The sequence below is a fragment of the Lottia gigantea genome (genome assembly GCF_000327385.1).
Source record: "Lottia gigantea unplaced genomic scaffold LOTGIsca_15, whole genome shotgun sequence".
NCBI lineage: Eukaryota > Metazoa > Mollusca > Gastropoda > Lottiidae > Lottia > Lottia gigantea.
The window spans coordinates 2,765,969-2,776,880 of NW_008707797.1; the positions used below are offsets into that span (position 1 = coordinate 2,765,969).

A 10,912-nucleotide genomic window follows, 5' to 3' on the forward strand; every position below is an offset into this window, starting at 1 on the left:
TTAAAAATCTACAAAATTTGATTTACCAACTAACTAACTTTGATGGCAGAAGTAAATGAATTTCGCGCCTTCTTCCTATGGATAGCAATAGGCTTTAAATAAATAACAAACATAAAAATAAGACAAAAAGATTTCAGTAAATCATAAAAATCAGATCAATAATATCAAACAAACATGAATTAAAAAATAAAAAATTTAGGTTTTAACAGATCTTATTATAAGTGATTGTAGAAAACATTTAAGAGATCAAAAATTAAAAAAAAAGTTATTTTATGTCCTTACTAAATTAGTAAAAAAAAACCAATATTTCTTGAAAAAAAAAAAATGATTTTGTAGTTGTCAATACATATGATAAAGTTATTTATAAACATTCTTATACAAACCTATACCCTTATAGTTTTAATAATATTTCTAATCTTTTATCAAAACATAAAAAAACATCTGATTTGAAAGAAATTAGCACTAAAACCATACTGGTCTATTTGAACAAAGATATATAGATATGCACATCTGGTTCTAATTAAAAACATAAACAAGGGCAGTCTATATTGTTTTAAGGTAGAATAAGTAGTATTTTGGCTATATAAACCATACTAATATAATGTCCAAAACTACTTATACTACCTCATAATAATGGACTGCTCATGTTTATCTTTTGAATGATACTGGATGCGATATATATCGTTGCTTGCTTGCTTATACCACAGATGAAGGATGATGAGGAATGATGGGTATATAATGGATGATGAATTTTAAATGCATAAATGACGTCAATACAAATTCTGCGTGTCAGCAACACATATGATGTAAAATATCCTGAAATTTTTTTAATAGATTCTACAAATCTCAGAATCATGGATGGTGCTCGATTGGCAAGTTCTTAACACGTTTTGTTTGTTCCATATCTGGCCTAAATTGAACAGTACAGAACTGTAATATGTCACATACAAAATTTTCATTTCTATTTATTTCTGGCATTTTGAATTCTGTCTGCACCTCCTATTTTGTTCAGTCACACGTGGAATGTAGTATGAAATGCAGTCTGAACGCAGTTCCAACTTGTATCGTTGAAGGGCCAGTTTTATTCCACGATTTCAGCTGGTGCATGACTCACCAATCGAGTGCCCCCATTGCTAATATCACTGAAATGAAATGAATTGAACTTCCTACTTTTCTGCATCATGCCGGCTAATGAAGACGGGCTAATATCACGGAGAGACTAGTCAAAATAAAAGAGTTAGTTCAGTACTGGAATTTCCTAAATTGGTCATTGGTAAATCAAGTTTCACCCAATCAAAAACCATCTTAGTCTTATTCTCTTCTTCAGTTTCCATGACATCCACTTCCATAGCGTCTGTTTCCATGGTGTCATACTTGGAGAAGACCAAGGGAGGTGACTCTTTAATACTTGTTAGAATGTGATAAAAATAGATTTCTGTGTAGAGTCATAAATCCGGGAATCTATTAGGATCTTCTCTATATTCATGAGGTAATTTAAAAAGTTCATCTTCGAGATTAGTTTTCCATTCAAAGTGTGTAAAGGTTACTTTTGCTGAGACAGTAGGGAAAACTGGGATTTCTGCAATGATAAACATATACTGTATAATTGCGAATATATTGCTCAAGTATGTATAATGTGCACCCCTTATTACACTGTCACTGTAAAACACCCAATTCTGACAAAAAATATCAATAAGGTGGCATAACACGGACACCATAATATTGAGTGGTAAGCCTAACAAAAGAAGGGAATGGAAGATTAAAAGTTCCAGTTTTGTGCTCCATGAGGCACTATAAAGTTTATAATAGAAAAGAGTAAAGAAAGCAAGCTAGCTGAAGAGGAGTTATAAATGTAATGAGAACATCAACAAACCTATTTTAACAGGGAAACCTGGAGGTAATTTGGACGTCATAAATTCTCGTAACTTCTGAAACTGTTTAAACGGCGCCACCACTTCTAAAACATCCAGTAATCTGTAGAACATATAAAGACAATAAATAAATTGAAATGGAATGAATATAGTACTATTATAGATATAAGTTTTGTCATGGATACGGTCTTACCAAGAAAGCCGAAAATATGGAATGAAAACTTAAATAAACCAAGTATGAAATAATATTCTGTAAAATGCAAAAGGGTCCATGCTTGTTATATACAGTTTGAAAATAGCTAACTTATCCATTTATATTCCCGTGGAAATATGAAAAGACAAAATATTGAAAAGTGAATTCAACTTACACTTCAACTGTCATGGGAAACTCTTCACTCTAAACAAAAAAAAATTACAACTGATGTACACAAATTTTTAATAATATCAGATCTTTGCACTTAACCAATACTTTTTAAAAACAATGCACTGGTAACAAAATAATTGGCCTGATGAGACACTGAGAACTAGGCATTGAAAAAACTTGACATAAAACTAGCAAATCATTAGTCCTAGAAATATTGATAGTAATGAAAATATCAGAAATTCTGGAAAGAAAAAACATAACTTACCATAGCCATTGTGGCTCTAAAACTTTTTGAATTTTCTTTAGCTATTGGAACCCGGCCTAATACAGGAGGAATACCAGGGCTACATGATATATATTCTTCCCATTTTACATCAGGGTCTGGAGGTGGGGTTAATGATTGACGCCTGTCAAACTGTCAAAAAAAGGAGATTTTATTATACAATCCATGGCATTTCTACTGTCAGGGGCTGGCCCTTGTCTAGTACCTCCTACTTTCCAAGTTTATATCATTTCACATAGGGAAAGATTTGCAATGAGCAATCAATAAGCTACAAAATTTTAACTAACAGTTTGTGACAGACTTAAGATTCCTACTTCGTTTTCCGTATTTGAATTGCGAAATTTACTTTACATTAGAAATCAGAGCCTTTAAAGTTTTATCTGAGAAATTGAGAATTTTACATACCTCACAATTATCCCAGCCACCTTTACTTATATTATCAATAATAGCTTTATTTTTCTGGATATCTTCTGAAGATAAATGTTCTCGTCGTTTCCGAGATTCTAGGGTCATATTATTTACACCATAAAAATCAGCTTTAAAATTTCCCACCATTTCCTGAAATATTGCATATATTTGATAGCGTGAAAGAAAATAAAATTGAATCAATTGTTAAAACCTCACAAAGAGAGTTCAAATATAAGAACATAGATCCATAGTATCAAAATAAGTATACAAGTCCATATCAATTCAATGAATTATTATTTGTTAGGGCTCAATTTGAATAGATGTTGTGCATCAGCCACAACTATGTGTCAAATCAAACAAAAGATTACAATTTTTCTTGTCTGCAATAATGAATTGAGCTAGTCCCAAGAAGTATAAAATCTTGTTTTACAGATAAATACGAAAGAAATATTTTAAATAAAATGACATACTGTTTTATCTTCTCTGAATAACCAGCCACTTTGAGCTCGAGAGAACGTGATATTTTTAGTTGACATTTGAGCTGCCATAATATCAGAACACATCAAAATATCTACTTCATCTTCTAATTCCATCTCACTTTCCTAGAAATATTATTGAAATAAAGCCTTATGTTCTCATTTTCTGCACTTTTATTGTGTTATTGAAGTCATGGCAGTGTGCAATGAGGAAAGATGTCATATTCTGAGTGTAAAGAGATCTACAACCTTTTTCACCCTTCAATTATCAATACTTGCAAGGGAAAACTGGTTTGATAGAAAAGAGGTCTTACCTGATATCTAATTCGTTGAAAAACTTTTTGTTTATTATCAAGAACTGTTAGAGATTGTTTGGGAGGAGCTTCACCATTAAAAATAAACGTAATATCACCCCGTTCCCAACGCATATCATTAAAATCTACTAACGTTGTGTCCAGTCTGAAAAATAAGAATGAAAGCACGCAACTAAAAACATCCCTAATTTTACAAATGAGGTCTTCCAATAACACATATATAGCTTCTTATTGATTTAAAGCAGTGGTTCCCAACCTTTTTCAGCCTTCACACCCCTGAAGCAATCACCTGGACCTTTAACACCCTCAAAATTTATGTCATCCACATTTCCAGCATGTGATGATGTGAGGTGATCTCTCAATTCAAAATAAATTCTTCTCCTCCATCAGTTGGCCACACCCCTGACACCCTAGTCCCACATCCGCAGGGGGTGAAAACACCCTAGGTTGGGAACTGGGGATGCATGTGTGTAGTTGTTCAATGCAAAATGGAGGCGTGTCGTGAAATTGGACATAAGAAATAGTATTTACCGTATACATGGTCCACGTTTGTGTATTTTACAAATATCAGACGGTAATATTCTCGAGACTAGGGGTACTGAAATAATTTAATTTACAAAACTTTAATTATACGGTAATAAACACTTTTATAACATTACATATCACGTAACTTTGCAGAAATGTGCCTAATAAAATGGTTTGTTGAAACACTAAAGTATTACTCACCCCAGCTGTGAAAATCCCATTTTAATTCCAGATAAAAATCATCAATATGTTTGAGAGCTCGTATTAAAGATGGTCTTCTGTCTTCTAATACTTCTCGGGATTGTTGTTTTAATTTTCTTAAAATACTTAAAACTGAAAAATCATCAAATATAATATGGTCCAACTTTCATACTATATTATTATTACAACGAGGCCTCCAAAATAATCATATAGGATAAGCCTTGGACATTTATATATGGCTGAATTTTATAATGATGGTTCATTAAACGTACTTCTATGAGGATTTCAATACACAAATGGAGTGAATCAAGAAATTGACAACATATAAAATATTATATTAGCTCTATATGTTTTATTAACAATTAAAATACAAACATCAACTAAATATTGATTTTTACATCACTTCTAAGTGAACAGTTTATTACACAAAAGAGTTTATAGATTTTCTATTTGAAAACATGAAGCTAGTTTTCATGGTGTGTCATTCTTTTGTTGTAATAGAGGAAGAAGATAATTAAAATGTACTTACTGGTTTGTCTATCTCCATAACTAATAGCCTCAGCTAGCGGTGTCCAACCCTGCAGATTCTTTACTTTTATTGGGGCACCATGGCCTAATAACAACTGTATACATTCTAAAAATAGTTCAAATCACTTGTTACATTACAATGCAACGGGATCCTTTAAAAATTGTTTAAATCAAGATACTATTCTGATCATCAATCATTATTGGTCCAAACTTTAGATCCTGCCTTTTTAGTTTCAGTTATATGAAACACTTCTTCTATTTATAGTACCGGTACGTTAGGTATTTACAAAGCTTTACTAATGCAAATAACAAATGTGATTTCTCAATATAGCAAGTGCTTCTTACCTTTTCTTCCAAGCATAACAGCCAGGTGGAGTGGTGTGTTTCCTGTATAAAAAAAAAGGATAAAGATCACCTATCACCAACGTTGCTCAATTTGTAGAGCACATATAACTGTCTCCATAAAGATGAGCTGTTCATCAAAAGCATGATCTGTGGTATTTAGTTGATTCAATTATAAAGAGTTGTGACAAATTAAACAGGAAATTCCAACTTTAGCATGTCCCTTTTGGTCTATGACTTGACTGAACCAGGATATCAAAATTAAATCTGACAGTCAACACAAACAGGCAGCACCAAATTGGTTTAAAAGAGCTCTATAGCTGGTGAAGCAAATATTTAGAACATTCCAATAATTAGTATTTGTCTTCTGTCAACTTTTGGAATGGGCCATTTCATTCATTTATTAACACTGTAACTGGGAGAAAACTGATGTTAAAGAGATGGAGGCTTAAAAAAATCATTGCTACAATTTGATTTTCTATTGTAAAAGCTTTTATTAACACACAATTAGACCAATCAATAACTTGTTGAGCTGACAAATTATCTAACATTTTAGTTTAATAGGATATTGACTCACAGTAAACCAAGGCCTTGCTTGGTGGCAAGACAATACATTGTCAATGTCAGTCATTAGCAATCTTGTTTACCAACCATAAAAAAATAGCGTGCTAATCATAATTGGTTCTCGATACAACAGATTAGCCTGGCACGCTTCTAAAAGAACTATTTTGCGTGATTCATCGAATAAACTGAACCGTTCCCTAATTTAATTAGTCTTATCGAACTGCCTCGATTTTCAGAAAGAAAACAGGTCATTCCAAAATGCCAGAATATCGTCAATGACAACCTCTGTAGAGTTTAAATGATGGTAAAATGTTTTCCATACCGTGGATATCCTTCTGACCGACATCGTGCGTCCTGATTTGTTGTGACAATCGCTTGTAATCATTTTTAAACACACATTGATGGAGTGGAAAATCGCCGAAGTCAGAATTGTCAGCCATCTTTATTTACTAAGTGACGTCAGAAGGGAGGTGCTCGTTTTCAGAAATTGATAAAAATTAAATTTCGATTTCACATTTCCAAACAAAATCAACAGCAATGTCAAGAATTATCTTGTGGGTGGATGGAACAATTCTAGTGAAATCGATAATGAATCTTGATAGGCATTCGTTTAAAGTTTGTTTTCACAAATACTTCTCCTTTACAAAGGGAGGTAATTGGTGAGGAAAAATGTTTTTAGCTTGGTGACAGTGGCACCTCATTCTGATAAGCTTATTCCATGGATTAAGAACCAAATTCTTTACAATGAAAACCATCCCTATAACCGATGCCAAGAGTTTACTAGATTCTTGATGGATAATATAGTTCTAATGACAAGAAATATCTGATGATGTTCCACGTCTAAAGAGAAATTTACTGTAGTCTGTAGCGGCTTGGTACCAGACCACAATAAATTCTTCATAGTTCACAGTCAATGCACACAAATGTAAACCGTTTTGCTAGATTCAGCTATTTGCCAACTGTCGAGTATTGCATTGCATTCAGTCAAAATCACACAAGATGGGGAGAGGATCTTCTCTATGATACAATTTTGTTGTTAAATTCAGTAGATTTATGTTATATCTGAATTATTTGATCTTACCAATACAAAAAGGCAAAACCAAATCCATTTTACATGTATAAACCAATTGCAAGTCTTGCTTTATTTATATCCATAAAGGGTAGACTGTTGCCACTGTCCTGGCAATATTTCCATTATTGCATACTGCATGACATTGCTTGTCTTCAATTGTCCATTAGCAGCAGAAAAGTTGCATGCAAATCTTCATTCATTTGATACATCCACCTCCCCTATGATGGATCTTTCCTACTCCCCCAAGTTTAGAGCATAGGGATATCCCACTGAAGCCTGCGAAGGTTCAGTGCCCATGGTGGACATTAAGGACATCACAACCATAGTGTCATGGCTCAAATCCTTCCCACTTGCCAGTCCCCTCCTTCATTAATAGGAGAAGCTCTTACTCCGAATTTCCCAAGACTTTCAAGATTGAACACATGTTCTGTAATTCACAGTGCTATGTTTGTAAATATATAACAAAATATTTTAAAGATTTTTTTTTATTTGTACATCGTATTTATTTGAGAGGAATAAATCGAGATGAATGGGTAGCTCCAATACCAGGACGACCATGCTTTACAGGTTTGTAGGAAATGCTAAATTCACCCAAATAATGACCAGTCATTTCAGGCTGAAAATAAACAAACAAAATTTCTTTATTCATACATAACCGAATTAAACTGAAATAAACATTAATTTGAAATAATGTCGAATTATGTATTAATTGGAATTTTAGATATAAAGATTCTCTAAACAAAAATAATCATCTTTGACAAGAATTATGAGTTGCATTCTCTCCCCTGGGAACTCAGTATGTTAAGAATTTTTCACCAATGTTAACATTTACATTGAGAAATACTATACTTTGTTAATCCTTAGATATTTTGAGGAAGTTCTATTGTTCATAAAGATAATAATGTATAATTTTTCACTGTAAATCAGACACAGCCGGAGAATATCATTTATTAACAAATGACTTATAATCCTATCATCATCTTTACAGTTACGAAGTTATCAGATTTAATCTTATTATGATCAATAATTGCATCCAAATGCAGAAAAAATCAAAGAGAACCAGTTCCATATGAGAACATAATTGTGACAGAAATAAGCTTAGATTTCAAATAAATAACGGTTATAATCTAATATCCATAAAACTTTGAAGATAAAATGTTATTTATTACGCTACATATTGTATTCTTTATAGCCTCTCTGGTGATACATGTTGTACAGTGGAATGGCTTACCTTAATTTCAACCTGGTTGTACACTTTACCATTATAAACTCCTACCATACTGCCAATCATCTCCGGTACGATGATCATATCTCTTAAATGTGTCTTTACTACCTGAAATAAGACAGAATATGACATGAGAAATCATACCTTTTGAAATTGGGAGAAAAAACAAGTCAGAGATAAAATCTGATATCTCAAAAGCTAATTGATCTGTTATCTACATGTTCTTATAAAGTTGATTCGATAAGAAGTTTCATTGTTTGTTTTTCTATGTATGTAATGTTGATTTGTAATATGCCATATTGTACAACAGCGCCATGGAGCAGCATTTACTGGATTATAGGCGCTATAGAAATAAATTATTATTATTATTAAGATGTACAAGATAATATGCCATCAGATAGCAGCAATAGTTGCTTGATAAACGCTCAAAAGAAAAAACAGTTGCTTGATAAACCTTCAATTAAAAACCTATTCTCGTTGATCATGAATGAATAACAAGGGGAGACAACCTGTAAATCAGACACAGCCGGAGAATATCATTTATCAACAAATGACTTGTAATCCTATCATCATGTTTACAGTCTATTTATTTACTGCCATATTGCTTTAATTTATGCATCTTTAGTCATATCACCTCTGAGGCCAGAGTCATCACGTGTGTTCTCACTTATACTTATTGAACAGTTTCTTCAAATATTTCAAGACTCTAATCAAGTTCCTTACCTCTGGTTTCTCAAAAGGACCTGCTCGTTTCTTGGCTTTCCTCAATTTTTTCATCAAGTGCATAGGTTGGCGTTTCAACCCTCGTGAAAATCGTCGTCTAACACCCGAGCCTAATAATTCCATGAGTTGGTCACTGAAAAGGAAAGAAAATATTTTAGGGACCAGCCTTATATCAAGCAATGTCTTTGATTGGAATCTGAAGCAATGCAGTAGAAAAAAAGGGATGAGTTTTCAAGAATTAATACTAGAGGGGATCTCTTGGATCAAGTGCCATTTCAGTGGTCAAAGTAAAAAGCTTAGAGCAGTGTTCCAACCCTTCTTGAATCATACTGATCATTTCTCATCATTGCTTTAGACTAATAGTATCAAAATTATTGAATTGAAAATTCAGCATTCTTTTATTCTTGATGAGCTACATTTTGTAGTCATGGAAATTAGTTCAGAAAGGGTTCCACTTTATTATCATCAGGATCATTAAGTGTTTCTTTCATAATTACAAAATCATTCCTAAGCCAGTGCTTTCAACGAGACTCGTCTCAATAGACCCTAATACCTAAATCCTGTCTATCAAAGGGCATCATTTAAGCAAGTCTAAATCTGTACACAATCATTAGATTCAGTTCAGAAAGGGTTCCACTTTTAAATCATTTGGATCATGGAGTGTTTCTTTCATCATTACAAATTCTTTTGGTCCCCGCATCCCAAAAACTACAACCCTTTCACCCTTCAATTTAACTGCAGTGCTGTTGGTGCGTAAGTAGAAATTAGTTCAGAAAGGGTTCCACTTTATTATCATTACGATCATGAAGGGTTTCTTTCATCATTACTTATTCTTATCCTCATCGCCCAAAAAAAAAAAAGTCTTTCAACACCATAGTATCCTGACTAAACTATTGTCAAAACAGAAATTAGTTCAGAAAGGGTTCCACTTTAAAATCATTTGGATCATTAAGTGTTTCTTTCATCATTACAGCATTCTAGATCAAATACTCCTGTAATACCATTAGAGAATTCTGAGGTTTTCCTGATTTTTCTGGTGCAACTGCAATCCAGTTACAGGCCAAGACTCATGTTGAATTGACCTACTCGGAACATAAGTAATTCAATTTAAAGAAATGTAATGTTCTCATAATTCCATTTACCTGGTCATGTCCAATAACTGATCAAGATCGACACCTCTGTAGGTGTATTTACGGAACGTACGCCGTTTTTTCTTCTCAGCCAACTCCTTCAATTCAGCTTCAGTCTGAAAGAAATCAACATATTTTCATCAATGCAAGAAACTGATTGCTCATTCTTGACATGTTTATGAGTACGATGGGTAAAAAGACATCAAATTTTGGCTGGAAATCTGCTCACTCAACTCTATAAACATTTAAACATACAACCGATGTATTCCCCTCTCCCTCTTTCATTACTTATTGCACAAGATAATGAAATCTAGCTCTTTAGTGAATACTAAACGTCTACGATAAAATTATTATTCACATCTTTATTTTTGCCTCTACCAGAATAATCAATTTAGAGATAAACATACAAGGATTCAAGAAAATCTGATCTCTCATCTCAGATTCTGGGGAAAAATAATCTCGGTATGTCATAGAAATTGCCTTATAAAATGGCAGAACTCAGGAGAGTAATCATGTCAAAGTAATGTCGATTGAATGCATGAATGTTCCTCTATCATTAAGAAGGCTTCATGCATCAGATCCACCCATGATTGCAGAGATATAGAAGGATTAATTGATGGGAGAAGACGTTCACGTACCGCCATGTTGATAGTTTCACAGGAAAAGGAAGTGGAAAGGTTAGTTGCTAACGACGCATGCGCCAGTACAGGTGCTCTTGCGCATGTCTGATCAATGAAGTTGGAGTAAAGTTTTGTGAAAGTTTTGTCTGGGTTTTATCAGTTTTTAAAGTGTTTTTAATTTTTAACCCAAACCGAGATGAATTGGATGTCTTGGGGGATTTTAGTCGGAACTTTTACTTTCATTAGATTTTAGTTTTAATGTCAAT

At 33.2% G+C, this 10,912-nt stretch overlaps 2 protein-coding genes across 2 annotated transcripts; both read right to left on the bottom strand.

Moving 5' to 3' along the window:
- Positions 1-1,445: 1,445 nt before the first annotated feature.
- On the bottom strand, positions 1,446-6,316 carry LOTGIDRAFT_177982 (hypothetical protein; the record flags this gene model as incomplete). Its single annotated transcript, XM_009050517.1, has 12 exons — positions 1,446-1,579; positions 1,874-1,974; positions 2,240-2,268; positions 2,501-2,650; positions 2,924-3,076; positions 3,397-3,528; positions 3,717-3,861; positions 4,248-4,314; positions 4,443-4,574; positions 4,972-5,076; positions 5,316-5,357; positions 6,199-6,316. The coding sequence occupies 12 exons, from the start codon at positions 6,314-6,316 to the stop codon at positions 1,446-1,448; spliced, it is 1,308 nt and encodes a 435-aa protein (XP_009048765.1).
- A 1,111-nt stretch (positions 6,317-7,427) lies between these two features.
- LOTGIDRAFT_149778 (hypothetical protein) lies at positions 7,428-10,691 on the bottom strand. Its single transcript, XM_009050518.1, has 5 exons — positions 10,665-10,691; positions 10,039-10,142; positions 8,897-9,029; positions 8,180-8,281; positions 7,428-7,564 (listed from the first exon to the last, which is right to left on the bottom strand). Exons 1-5 carry the CDS (start codon positions 10,668-10,670, stop codon positions 7,451-7,453), a joined length of 459 nt encoding a protein of 152 aa, XP_009048766.1. The 5' UTR covers positions 10,671-10,691; the 3' UTR covers positions 7,428-7,450.
- Between the last annotated feature and the right edge of the window lie 221 nt (positions 10,692-10,912).

Bases quoted from the DNA above. Each gene is read 5' to 3' on its own strand.
- LOTGIDRAFT_149778 (XM_009050518.1), bottom strand. The intron at 9,030-10,038 runs GTAAATGGAATT...TTTCCTTTTCAG, and splicing joins CAGTTATTGGACATGACCAG to TGACCAACTCATGGAATTAT. The intron at 7,565-8,179 runs GTAAGCCATTCC...GTTTATTTTCAG, and splicing joins ACAACCAGGTTGAAATTAAG to CCTGAAATGACTGGTCATTA.